Here is a 14,479-nt window from a genome sequence, read left to right as displayed (position 1 = left end):
AATAAAAAAATATTTTTTATTTTATGTTTTTAAAATAAAAAGATTTAATGAAATCTGTGTTCATGAGTTTGCGCGTTAAGTTGTAATTTCTAACCTATTTTTAATGTTTGAGGATATAGTTTTTGAAACTTGAAAATGTGCCTGTAGTTTAAGAAATTACTTCGAAATATCATAGTATAACATTACGCGTGTGTACATTTAAAAATATGCAATTAAAAATGTCAAAATCGTTTAATCAAAATGCTGTAAAGCAGTTATTACTGCAAGAAAATAAATTTATTTTAGATATATTTTCAAAAATGCCAATATCTGCATTAGGTAAGAATATAAAAAGATAGCATAACCTTAAAAATTACTTATTTGCAATTATAATAAAAAATCTTATTAATTGAAATTTTATCAATTTCAGATAACAAGGATAAATTAGTTACACCTTTGAAGAAGAATATGTTAAACGGTAATTGTTCTTTATTGTTTTTTGTATATTACATAATTTAATTTATTTAAAACTTTATATTTTTTATTGGAGATAATATTTTCTCAAGTTTAGGTGAAAAAAAGAAAAGAGCACAAACATTTGAAGAGCTACATGCTAGATTAGAGGGATTAAAAAATATTAAACGACTAGGATATAAAGAAAAGCAGTTAAAAAAAAATCTGAAAACCAGAATAAAAAAGATATCAAAGAAGAAAGAGCGATTAATGCAAAAAAAAATAATAAAGACAGAACAAAATGGAGATACCTTATTTGAAATAAAAAAAGAAGATAGTGAAATACCAAAAATTCCAAAACCAAAGCCAGTGTTTAATTCAGAAGGTAACATGGTATTTAGTAAGTTTGATTTTTCTGAAATTGGGACAAAGAAAAAACCACCCAAAAAGGATACAAAAAAAATATTGCTCGAGTTGAAACAAAAAAAAGAAAAGTTAAAAGCAATGGAAAACTTAGGTGAAAAAGAAAAAGTAGAAGAAATTAAAGAAAAGGATGCATGGAAAACAGTTTTGGAAAAATCTAGTGGTGAAAAGGTAATAAAGATATAGATTCTATATTCTTTTGTGAAATTTCAGAAATATAATGCTATATATTCTATATTATACCATTATTAATATAATTCTATATTATACAACATAATAAGGGCATCAAAGTATATAAGAGTAGATTACAAGACTATAAGTTTATACCATACAGAGCACAGGACAAACTATATAGATAAACTTCCATAAGATACAGACATTAAGAATTAGTTATAGAGTTAGAAAATAAGAAAGAAAGATGTAAAAAGAGACACATTGTAAAACGAAAGCTATCCTAAACCACCTAGACAAGTATTATAATAAATAATAATAATAAATAAATAATTATACAACATATTTTTTATAGGTGAAAAATGATCCAGATTTACTTAAACGAAGACTAAAAAGAAAAGAAGGTAAAAAAAAACAAAGTGCAAAAAAATGGGAATCTAGATTAGAAAATGTACAGAAAGGAATTCAAGAAAGGCAAAGCAAACGGCAGAATAATATTACAAAGAGAAAGAAAGAAAAAAAGATAAATAAGTTAAAAAAGGCTGCTAAAAAAGGACGAGTAATACCTGGATTTTAAATATAACAAAAAAATATTTAAAATTAACAAAATCTAACAAAAAAATATTTATATATTATGTAATTTCTGTTAGAGTCAGTTAATTTTTTATATTAAAAATAATTCAAATTATAAATTGTGTAAATTACATTCAATAATTCATTATGACAAATTTGTACTAACATATTATTGATACATTAGAATACAACGATTATTTTTTGCTGTGTCATTTATTAAAAACAGAGCATACATTTACATGCAGAAACAGAGAATGTTACATTTACATTATATATCTTATATTTTCTGCTAATTTTTATGCCTAACGTAACAACAAAATCAGTAACATTGTTCTTATAATAAAACAATCAACGGAATGTGATTTCAAATAATACTTATAATTTTACTGAATATACTTCGAAATTATTTCAAAGAATTCTCATTTATATAGAAATATTATTTTAATACACATCATTAAATTAAAGTTAAAATTAATTTATATTTATTAAATTAATGAAATTTAAAACTACGACTTAAAATTAAGACATACTTGATTTCAGTTAATGTTTAAAAAATAAAATTACAGATTTTTTTGTTAAATCAACCTATTTAATAGACGAGAAAAACTATTTATTTTTTATTAGATTTAGAGCAATGATTTTAAATTAGATAAAGATTACAGCAATAACGAAACGGTTAAATATGCAATTATATGTATATGTATCACGATTCTTGAACATGATTAATATTTCTTGCTATTGATGTAACAAAGATGATGCATAGTATCACTTAAAATTTGTCAGATAAAGATTACAATCACGTTTACGATTTAAAACAGCATTATTAAGAGTTACTGTATGCATGCATGTATGTATATTTAATCTAATGAATATACTTAATATATGTACAACTTATATGAATATATAAATAGACAGAATATCTTTATTTTTAAAGTATAACTAGGAAATGAGTGAAAAATAAGAACATACATAAAAAAATAAGCTGAAATATAAAATAAAATTTGTTTATGTTATTTTGTCAAGTATATTTGATTTAGGCTCATTCCAGATTAGACAAGTCATAATCAACAGAAAATTATTCTATAATGCAGAAATAAATGAAAAATGTAGAATAAAATTTTTTATTTATTCTTTGACATAAATATCTTTTTAATAGTTATTACAAAATACAAATTATCAAATTCGATTTTTTCAAAAACAGTCTTAAATGAAAAAAATGTTATTTTTATCTTTTCGACTTACAATTAGTTTTATATGTAGAATCATCCCTTTTGTATTGTGAAAATTGAAATATCTTGTTTAAAACATAAAACATTTTTGCACACAACATTCATTAATCCTTAGACTACAAATGATTCTATAGCAACAGCCATGTGAATATCACCTGCAATATATTTCTTATTTGTTTACATTTTAAGAGTTTAAATGCGAAATTTGTTATGACTTTGAAGTATTACTGTGATAAATAATTATACAGTATACAATACTAATTCTTTATATAAAATTATTTGTATATAATATTTGGTAAATATGATGGAAGTACATAATCAATAAATATATACGTATATATTGATTTATTTGAGCAATTTTTAACCGATCACCTAATAGTATTTGATTATTTACTTCTACATTTTCGGGATATTGAGGAGATATAGAATAATTAATTTAAATATTATTATAAATACATAAAAACATAAAGGTATACTATTACGATTAAAAAATCACAATTTTCAAACAAACTATGATAGGGAAAAAAGATAATTGGAAAATTAAAATTTAAAATTTTGGTTTAATATATATATATATATATATCGATAATAATTTTACTGAGAATATGAAGATTCCTAACTTTCTAATTATAAGATAAGATTTATGAGACTTTCTAATTATCAAAGATAAGATTTATGAATGAAAATGTTAACGAAAAGTATGTTTTTTAGATGTTTTTGAGCAAAATATAGCTACATGATTTATTTAATGGCGTAAAACTACAAAAATTTTTATAATAGCATTAAAGGGAACAATTTTTAATACAAAATATTAATTTATTCTTTTGTTCGAAATATACATATAAACAAACTTTGGGTGCTTTATTTAAACAAATTGAGGCAAATGTAGGCATCATTAAAATCATATATTCTTTCATTCTTTTTAAAGCGGAAGCTAAAAATTATTTAGAAAAAACTTTTTCAAATTTATTCAGATGCGATATAATCCAGTTTACAGAGTAAGGATTAAATTATCAAATGTCAAAATTGTTTTTTCATAAATTTATCGATTATATAAATACATCCAAAGAATTACAAAGAAAAAATTAGAAAAAATTAAAGTTAAAATAATTTAGTATGAATTGAAAGTCCACTTCTTAAAAAATTGTATTTGTAGAAATGATTGAGTTAGATGGAGGAATGATTAATAACTTACAATTAGTCTATATTTAACAGTGGAGAGTGGTATAGGTCTATTGAAAGAATCTCTGCAAAAGACTGTAGATTTATTTTGACCAAATTCGTAAACAAGATACAGAATATGGTCCTCGTAATTTAATAAATTAAATAACATAAATAATCAAAGAGAAAGAAATTTGCAATTTCAGTTAAAGAACTAATTCATCAGAATAACTGATAAACGCGGATAAAACATACTATTAAAATATTATTGAATATACTATTTCAATTTGGTTTTCATTGGATGTCAGGACGATTACAGTCATTAGCTATAAGAAACAGTATTGCAACTAAAGATCTTATTTATACTATTGAAATGCATTGAATATACTAATCAATATACGCCGGGGAATTAGATACCGAAATATACTGCACCTATGTATTATATCATGAATTGAAGTTTTGATTTTGATAAAAAAATTGTCCCACATTATTATAAAATAAACGACTTAAATTACAATCAATAGATCGAACTATTATAAATAAACTCTCTTTTATCAAGAGAGTTTGTAGAGGAGTTTCTAACCATTTGAAATATTACATATATTACATACATTACATAATTTTCAAATCCTGTTGCAGAACTAACTCTCTTATTGGGGCAAGAAGGATCGACCCAAGTAATAAACTACATATGAAAGGTATATGTGCAAAATGTCGATGCTGATGCACGTGCTCACCTGAAATCTCAGAATCAACTCTCGCGACAAACGAACAACAAAATTATGTCTAGAGTCATTAACTTTTGAGACCGAAAACGAAATGGAAGCTGAGGTCGAATGTCACGCAATATTTCATTTTTGTATTAGTAATTAAAAACGCTAAATTTATGCGTAAATGCATAAATTTAGCGTTTCTAATGATATTTTCACTCATCCAATCTCTACTAAAATTATAACGGTATGGCTGATGAGTTAATAGAACAACCTAATTCTTTTAGTTTTGTGTGTAAACCACGAATATTTTGATGAATGGACTGTAATAGATTCATCTAATTTTTTGAAAAAGAACCATGAGAAATTTTAAACATACAAACATGTATATATTTTACATACATTAGTTTTCTCTACATGATTTGAATTGAGTCCAAATTGACGCCTTAGTGTCATTAGGCATTGGCACGTTATTAGTGTTTTATCATCAGTTATCTTGTACCGTATATTTACGTTTATTTCGCAATATTAGTTCAGCTACTTCTGTTGTTGATAGAGTAACTTTAAGAAGCCTTAGTCTAAAACCTCTCGGATACTTAAAAATAATTATTTATTAAAAATCCTGTTCCTAATTTTGAATTTAACATATGTTTTATATGTAGTATTACATATAAATAAGTCTTATTAATTAATATATATATATATATACATATAAATATTAAAAAACAGATCTCAGTAATTTATTATAAATTTAAATTTATTGTTTCTCCTGTACATAATTTATAAAAAATTTATGCAACTGGACGGAAAGTTTATACTATTTATATAAAACTAATTTTTATAAAAATTTATAAAACATTTTTTCATTAGCACTAGGTTACGACATTCGTCCATTTGCTCTACGAGTAACATTAAAAAAATTTTTACGGTCTTTTCCTAGTAATTTTTGCTGACTTTTATCAATAAAATAATACGAATCAATTTCTCAAATTTCTAATTTTGAAGTTTACACGTGTATCTCCATAAACGTCAATTTGACTAGAAATAGATACACAAGATATTCGCTTGTAAATCTAATACATCTACAGACAAATTTTACTATACACAAGAAATGACCGTAAATCTAATATATGTACAGATAAATTTTACTATATACAAGAAATGCCCGTATATCTAACATATGTACAGCCAAATTTACTATGTTATACTATTTATATTAAGAATTTCTATTTAGCCATAATCATTTTATTAAGTATTTAGTCAAACTGTTTTATCAAGTATTTAGTCAAATAAAAGTGGAAATTCTTAATATTAAACATTATAATACTAAATATTCTAACGCATATGTTTCAAATGTTTTTCTACACATTGGACATGATGAGTTTTGCTTTGTGTTAAACCACTTGTACTGAAAAAGAAAAGTGAATATTATAATTTAGGAAGAGCTACTAATTGTATAAAATTTTATTAAATATTCCAGAGAATACAACAAACTTACCAAACAAACAGAATTTCTTGCGGCACGTATGACAAGATATTTTTGGTATTTGACATGTATTCCTATGAAAAATACTAAAACATATACAACATTCTTCCACACCAACGAATTTTTTATCTAAACTTCTTTTCCATAAGACAAATTCATCGTATATTGATTTATTCTACAAAAAGGAAATAAAATTTTCTTTAATTATTTAATCCAAATATAACATAATTTAATTGATAGATTATTATTACCTGGTGTGTTGGAAATACAGACAACTGCATGTGAAAATTCCTCAAATTCGCTCCATTTGCGTTCACACTCAACAATAGCTGGTTCTAATGGATGATTAGGTGATAATGTAATATTAAGTTTCAATTTTGTATCATCTATTTGACACAAGGCTGTCACTTCACAGAATGATGGATGTATTTTCACTTCTATATTTTCAATGTCATGTAATTTATTCTGAAGATGTTGCTCTTGACAAAGCATAGGGCTAACGTAATGAGCTTTAATCTTATTTATGGCAACACTGATTTTACTGTCAGCAGTGCTCCACCATTGTCTTATTAATATTGGTAAATATCTCAAACTGTTTGTGTATATCCAACACACAATATGGTCTAACCTCCATTCTGTCCAACTTTCTAAAATATCATAAATGGATAGATATTAAAAACAAAGTTATACATATGTAACAGAAAAAAGAGCAATTTAATTATTCATACCGCCAAAGTTTAGAGATGGTTCAGAAAATAATTCTGTTAATTTAACACCCTTATTTATATTATCTTGAAGAAATTCCATTGGCATAAGTCGGAATATGTTATTTAATAAATTAGTAAAGACGTTATCTCTGAAATAGAATATAAGTTTTAAATGTTGAAATTTTAATATTGACTCTGAAAGAAATCTCAGTTTATTTTCAGTTAATGTTCAGTTGAAAAGAAGTATTTAGAAAGACATTTATTTGAGTATTTCAGCATATATACGTAGCAGCTTTTCATGAGCATTTGCACACATGTGTAAGACGATAACCCATGACAATAAATATCCAATAGTATAAATATAAGTATCAGAATATGGAAAGGTTGTGTAATCTGCAAAGATGTAAAAAAGGGACAGAAAATTAGCATAATATTAGTGAATAAAAGTAGTACATAGTAATAATAGTATAGTATAGTAGTATATAAAAGTAGTACGTATGATAAGACGTACATATAAAAACTTACTTAAACTCCATTAGAATGGCATTCATGATACTTTGGGTACTTTGAAGTATTTCCTCCAGTTTTTTAATGTTCAAAGTATTCACATCGAAATTTTTTAATTCGATTGTATTTTTGTCTTGTTCTACAAGCTTTGGTATTGTGTGTTTCAATATATGATACGCGCCTAGTTGTATATAGGAGATTGGAGGAATTTCAATGCTATTTCAACAGTCCTTGTAAGAAATATATGATTTTTGAAAATTATATTTCCATCAACCATTTTCATAGCCTTTCCTAAATGACCCAATAATATAACAACTTCCAAAGCTGTTATTTTTTCACTGTACACATCTGTGATATAAAATTTGGTCAAAAATTGCGGATAAAGAAATCAATGGTTGTAACTGAAGTATAAATTATAAATATACCTGCACAAAGCATTCAAAATTCAGTAACTTCACTTTAAACATCACCGATAAAAATATTTTTCCATTCATTTAATATTTTTGGTGATATTATTGTTACTTTTTCCTGGTCATGTTTGTTAATTAAGCACAATATAGTTGACACATGGCTATCATCAGCGTAAATACCTATGAAAGTAAAACAAATTTATGACAAATTAGCAAATTTGAATTAACAAATTAACAAAAATTAACAAATTTTTTTCAAATAATATAAATAATTAATTGCATACCTTGAAATCAGTAACATTTTGTTTTCCTAATGGAATTCGGCCATAGGACTAAAGAAGTCAGAATAAAATTCCAGTTTTCATATGTCAACTTAGATTTAATTCTCTTCGACGATTTCTGTCGCTAATCTTATACGTTCCAAAGATAAATTTAACATATCCCAAGAAATTTGAGAAATGTCACTATAAGAAAGCACATAGAAATGTTGTATTTTTGATATTTGATAAAGCATGTTATTGCATTATATTTTAAGAAGTAAAATATTACCAATCTGATAATGAAAGATGTTTTTCCAAAATATCGGAATACTTAAAAATATTCTCTTGCGCCATCAACATACTTCTTACTACTATTAATTTAGAAACATTATTACTGGATATCCATATATTAAAGTTGTCCCAATTTTGAAATTTGCGTAGAATCTAAAATAAAATTTTCTGTCATTACACAGAACACATTATATATTGATTTTAAAATTGATTTTAAAATTATTAGTGCAGTACTTGTAAATTTTGAAGTCTCATTTCTTCATTTACAGTAAATATGTTACTATTTTTATAATTTCTAAATAATTCCTTAGGTTTTTTGACAGGGCACAACTTTGTACAGCAAAAGTGTATTATATATGGTAGTATACTTTCGAGTAATTTCTACAATTGAAATAAATTAGAACAATTATAACGAACATTTTATAAAATTATTAAGCTTAATTAAACTTATTTAAAACGTACAATGTCAGATAATCACGAATTTCGTGAAATGTATCTTTGTTAACGTGTAACTGTGTAAAACTTTTTTGTAGAATCGCCAAAGGTTTATTCACGTCGTCATAATACTTGGTCTGAAAATATGTAATTGTTCAATGAAGTACTAGTTCTTTTTTTATTGAAATTAAGTGTTTTCATACAGATTACCTATGATCATACTTACAGATTACCTATACAGATTACCTTATATAGATTACCTATGATCATACTTACAGATTTATAATATTTGGTGTAAATTTCACCCAGGATAATAGAATATATAATATTAATTAATGAATTTGTAATTCCTGGTAAATCTACGTTATGTATCAATAATCTTTCGATGCCATTGACTGATCTCAAGCACAGATTATTCAATATATCTATGTTGAGCAGTGCCCACTTCAAACAATTTTTAACATTATCTATTATTGTCTCACTGGTTAAATCAGCAGACACACATTTTTGATCAATTTTTTTGTTTTGATCAAAAGATGATAGATGTAGTTTACCAGTTATTACTTCTCCATATATAATCAGACGTAAATTACTTTTTACTTGTTCTCTGAGCAGAGCATTAATTAAATCTTGATTATTGACATTTAAAAGAATACAATAGCCGAAACATTCGACAAATGACGAATTGTTACCGCAAGCACTTCATAGTGATTTGTTTGTACACTTTGTACAGAAAATCTGAAAAGAGGATAAATATGTATACTCTTATATACTCTAATGTACTCTAATATATTCGAAACATCTAATTTAATTAATTGAATAAATACTCTTATCGCATGTTAGTAAAGAAATTTGTATAAAAGTGATGAGGATCATTTAATTTCAGAAATTGACTAATAAAGGGTATAAATACTAATTGACTAATAAAGGGTATAGCTACAGATAAATACTAGGGCAGTATTGCCCTCCGTTTTTGTAAAACCCAGTATAATTTTGGTAATAGTAGTTTTTCAATATTTATTACATTGTGCCACTCCTGAAAAGAGAACATATTATTTAATATTATAAACTCGCTATATTAATATAAATAATTATTATGAAGGTGAATGTATTATTTACCTTTATTTTATTTATAGCAGTATGAACCAGACTTCTATACAGCTGAGGACAATGCAGGGTACAAGACTATTTACAATACTCGTTACAGTTCTTTTCTTTTCATTTTGTAATATTACATTAGTATCAATCATCGATGTTAATAGAGAAAAGAATGCTGTTTTGATTGGAACTGCATCAGTGTTAATTAAATTCCAAAATTTGTTGCTGCTTGTAATTTTATTGTGAAGCTCAATCATTTTTTCAATCTCTTGGATATGAACTGAATTTAAATAAACACTATATCCATATAAACTGGATATAACTACGCTCTGACGTTTTGCTTCCATATCCTTTGCAGTGAGAGAATATGGAAGTAAAATATTATCTCAGCAGATTTTGTTAACATGATAACTATTATAATCTACTGTTTTCGTCTTTTTCCGTAAAAATACATCGTACTTCTGTGACAAAGTCAGAGCACTATGAACAATTAGATTGTCACAGATGTAGCTCAGGATTTCAAGCTGACAATATATAATAGCATCAATTCTATTTTGTAGAAATGTATCCTATATGCAAAAAATATTCATATTAAAATAGATTGTTAATAAATTAGTAAATTATAGTTATTAATAAATTATAGATATTTTTAATTGAATGAATTAGTGGCAATTGTTGCAGCAGGAGGATATACATCATATTGTGAAATAAACCAAGCTTCAGCTAATTGTTTCAAATACTTTTGTCTATACGTTTCGCAAGAGCGGCATGTGCTAACTGTGTATCTCTTTTACTGTATCTTTTATATCTATTGCTAAGGCAGAATATAACCGTGGCCAGAATGGTAACATTCCTTCCACAATCGATATTTCTGAATCTCTACATAGAATAGCAAATTCATGTAAGGCCTACAAAATATTAAGAAAGAAACTTTAGTTGGATTTAGTTTCAATATCATTTCTATAAATGAACAGAAGAGATAATTAGTTGTTACCTTATATTTGGTTATTGAACTCTTTTTAGTCATCTTTTTTAATATTATTCGAACATTACTATCAAGCCTATTCATTTCAACTTCGCTCATATCACAAAGTGGTAATACAGCTACATATCTCCCATTTCTCACAGTTGAAAAGTCAATTGAAGTATCCAGAAATTTTGCCCTTCTGATACTATTTGATGGCTAGTATAAATAATAATAATAATATTTAGAAACTTATAATAAAAGCTTGTAATTAAAAAGTTTTCATTGACAGATCATGTGTCAAATAACGCAAACAAATTTTGATAAAATTAAATAATCATTTAAAAAAAACATAACTTTATAAAATTGTTGTTACCCTGTAACTTTTTTATAAAACTATCATGATTATAATTTTAAATTAAGAAATGTTGTTATAACTAGACTGCAGATTTTTATGCAAATTCATAACTTTATAAATAAAATTTAGAAAAAAGAAACCAAAGAGAAAGTTGTTTTCTCTATTAATTATTATACAAAGTATTGGCACTTTATTTTATATTCTTATTTATTATATTATTATATTATTCTCTATTTATTATATTTTATATTCTTTTTATTTTATAATCTTACATACATTCTGTGTATTCTTCCATGTTCAAATTTCTTATAAATTCGCATAAAAATCCACAATCTAATTACAACAACTTTATAATTTAACTTATAAAGTTCTTATAAAAATTAGTTTATTAATATAAATTTTTACTTACCATTGCATTATTTTTGACTCGTTGCGCTTGTTTGTTCTTTTCCATGATGATTAACACAGTAGCAAGATACAGGAACTCGTACAAAATAATATTGACACTACGTACAAAAAAGACTGCGTATAAAAAATATTGACACTACACGTACAAGAAAGACTGATATTATATGTAAATTTCCAGCTTCGTACCGATGTTACCAGATGTAAAGTCGGAGAACAGAGACGGTAGGCCTTATACAGGCTACCAGGAACGTCATGGCTATGGCATGTATATGAAACCATTAAGAGGGCCAGCATTGTCAAATTACTGTAATAAAATAAAATTAGTGAAAAGTGAAATTCTATTATACATCGAAAAGAGTTCTACCCGTGAATTTAGGATGGATTTTTCTATTGAAATGTTTGTACTGATCTATTCATTAAGAGAAAATTTAATTTCGCTTGAAGGATCAATCTTCTAAGTAATAATTATACGTTTTTTCAACCCTCTTAGTATCTTCGAATTTTTCTACATGTCGTCCAAGACAATAAAGTTTTATCGTAGAAACAGAATGTAAAATAGTGTGTCAAAATCAGGGTAAACAGAACAGACATAGGGGAGAGTATTGGACGTAACTCTAACAAAGTTTTTCTACTATAACTCGGTCAATTCTTGATAAAACCCAAACTTTAAAAACAGAAATTTATAGTAAAAATAGCGCTTAATGAGAGAGTCTAAATCATTTTCCTCAAATTTTATTATAACGATTAATAATATGAATAAAATATAAATAATAAGAAAAAAGTCGTAATTCGATTATTAATAAATAATTTTAGATAGTGTTCAGTGTTCAGTTCTTAATGATGTCTTAATGAACTGTAATGCGAGTGTGTCTACACTCAGCATTCTCAGTGCATCCAGTGTTTTCACAGCACTCTTACGTTCATCAACTTACTCTCTTACTAATTCACTCTTACTTACTTGTTCTTACATTCCTTACTGATATAATTCATGTTCGTCAGATTATTCATCCAATTAAATCCTATTTTATAGGATAAATCCTATTTTATAGGATTTATTAAATCCTAAATTAAATCCTAACAAGTGAATTAAAATCCTATCAAACTAATCAAACTTTAACTTGAACCAGCTATCTTTCATTCACGTTGAAGGCAGCAAGCTACCGATCAACCATTACGTAAGTTCAGATTGGCACGCTACAGATAGTAATCGATTATTTATTAATAAAAATAGTAATTAATAAACATTAACATCGCAGACATTTAAATGGGACGAAACGTTTATTTATATGGTGTTTGTAATATTTATAACGTGTTTATAACAAAATAATCGATGCTTTTTTCCTTGCAAAATGAAAAGTTTCAGCGGCCTTGCCTTGTCATACTCTCTTTGCGCAGCATTTTCAAAATTTTACTAACTTACTTTAATAATGTTGAAAGAAACAATATATATTGCGAAATATATTGCTAAGAGCAATAGGATATCAATTTATCATTTCATCAGTAATCAGCGACAAAACTAGCAAAATTTTACCTAACAGTAAAAGCGATGAACTTCCCTTCCATACTGCATTATGCTATATTATACGACATACTGTTACACTATATTATACGACTCTACCACTATTGGAAAGATTTTGATGAGTCTCCTGAGAGATGATTCTCCTAAGAGACAGTAAGACGTTGATCGAAAAAGTGAATTGTTCAAATGCGTGAAGAATGTCTTTCTTATAAAGAGTAAATAAATGGTGCTAATGCAGGTTCAACTAAGTTAATTATAAGGAATAAGTCAAAGGGGCAGGGACTGACCTCGAGCAAATATCTGAGCGAATATACAAGATGTTCATAAAGTCTCTTTACGAAGGCAAAAGTGGAAATGAGACGTATATATTTAAGTTTTTTTTATGTCTCATTCAATACACCTCTATACGAGCACCATTAGTTGCACGAAGCACATCGAGATGATACTCGAGATTTACACGATCGATGTTTTTCTCAGATGTTCTTGGTCGTCCACTCCTCCCTTTATCGAACACTGTCCCTGTCTCCATAAATTTCTTGCCATGCACGAACTGATGGACGTGATGGTGGATCTCTTCCATACTTAGTTCTGAAGTTTTGCTGAATTTGCAAATCCCATTTGGTTTCAATAAACCATGATACATACTGTGCCTTCTCTTGAGGCCATTTTGTAGCCATTTTGTAAGGGGTTCATTTAACAGTTTCTTATTCATCAACAGGGTACCTAAAATGCAATGTGATAAAAAAACTTTGATAACTATTGAGTACATAGAGTAAATCTGATGAAGATATCTCATGAATTGCTTTTGTAATAAATTTTCGAAATTGCAAAGTGACTTCATGGACACGCTGTACATATAAGCGCAACGAAAAGAGTATACACAATATTTTTTCGTGTCAGGTAGTAATCGAATCGAAAATCTTGTTTTGCCCTAATAAAGTTCTGTGAAATTGTAATGTAATTAACAATTAGTGCTCTTTCTTTCGTGTGGATCTCAACTTCAAGAATTCGGATTCGGAGTTCATTATGTGTCATTCTATTACAAATTATTCCCGTCAGATTTAATTCAGATTTGGACTAATTGTTAGTTAACTAATTTATAACGTCACTTGCGCATTAATTTATAACGCAATTTTAGATATTTTTCAGGAAAAAATGGTATCATACGTGCCATGAAGGAAAATATTGAAGAAATATGCCATTTCATGTAATCCTAACATTTTCTCTGTCACTCGAAAAATATAGTTTGCATCATATAATGTGTTCGTTTGTATGATATTTTTAAAAACATTTCTTTGGTTGAGTTTGCAAGATATATAAACATATATGCCGTATAT

At 26.4% G+C, this 14,479-nt stretch overlaps 1 protein-coding gene and 1 pseudogene across 2 annotated transcripts; one reads left to right on the top strand and one right to left on the bottom strand.

The window, feature by feature from the left end:
* The first annotated feature begins 51 nt into the window (after positions 1-51).
* Positions 52-1,985, top strand: LOC122535447 (surfeit locus protein 6 homolog). Of its 2 annotated transcripts, none has more exons than XM_043666989.1 (4): positions 52-318; positions 410-457; positions 530-1,026; positions 1,382-1,985. In XM_043666989.1, exons 1-4 carry the CDS (start codon positions 207-209, stop codon positions 1,601-1,603), a joined length of 879 nt encoding a protein of 292 aa, XP_043522924.1. In that variant the 5' UTR covers positions 52-206; the 3' UTR covers positions 1,604-1,985. The 2 variants fall into 2 exon arrangements, with proteins under 2 accessions (XP_043522924.1, XP_043522925.1); XM_043666990.1 differs by having other exon boundaries at positions 54-318; positions 551-1,026; positions 1,382-1,984.
* A 3,519-nt stretch (positions 1,986-5,504) lies between these two features.
* Positions 5,505-11,765, bottom strand: LOC122535444 (annotated as a pseudogene).
* Between the last annotated feature and the right edge of the window lie 2,714 nt (positions 11,766-14,479).

Source organism: Frieseomelitta varia, unplaced genomic scaffold (genome assembly GCF_011392965.1).
Source record: "Frieseomelitta varia isolate USP_RPSP 00005682 unplaced genomic scaffold, Fvar_1.2 scaffold_724, whole genome shotgun sequence".
Lineage (NCBI taxonomy): Eukaryota > Metazoa > Arthropoda > Insecta > Hymenoptera > Apidae > Frieseomelitta > Frieseomelitta varia.
Note: the sequence above shows the minus strand (reverse complement) of the source record. Positions and strands in the feature narration are given on the sequence as shown.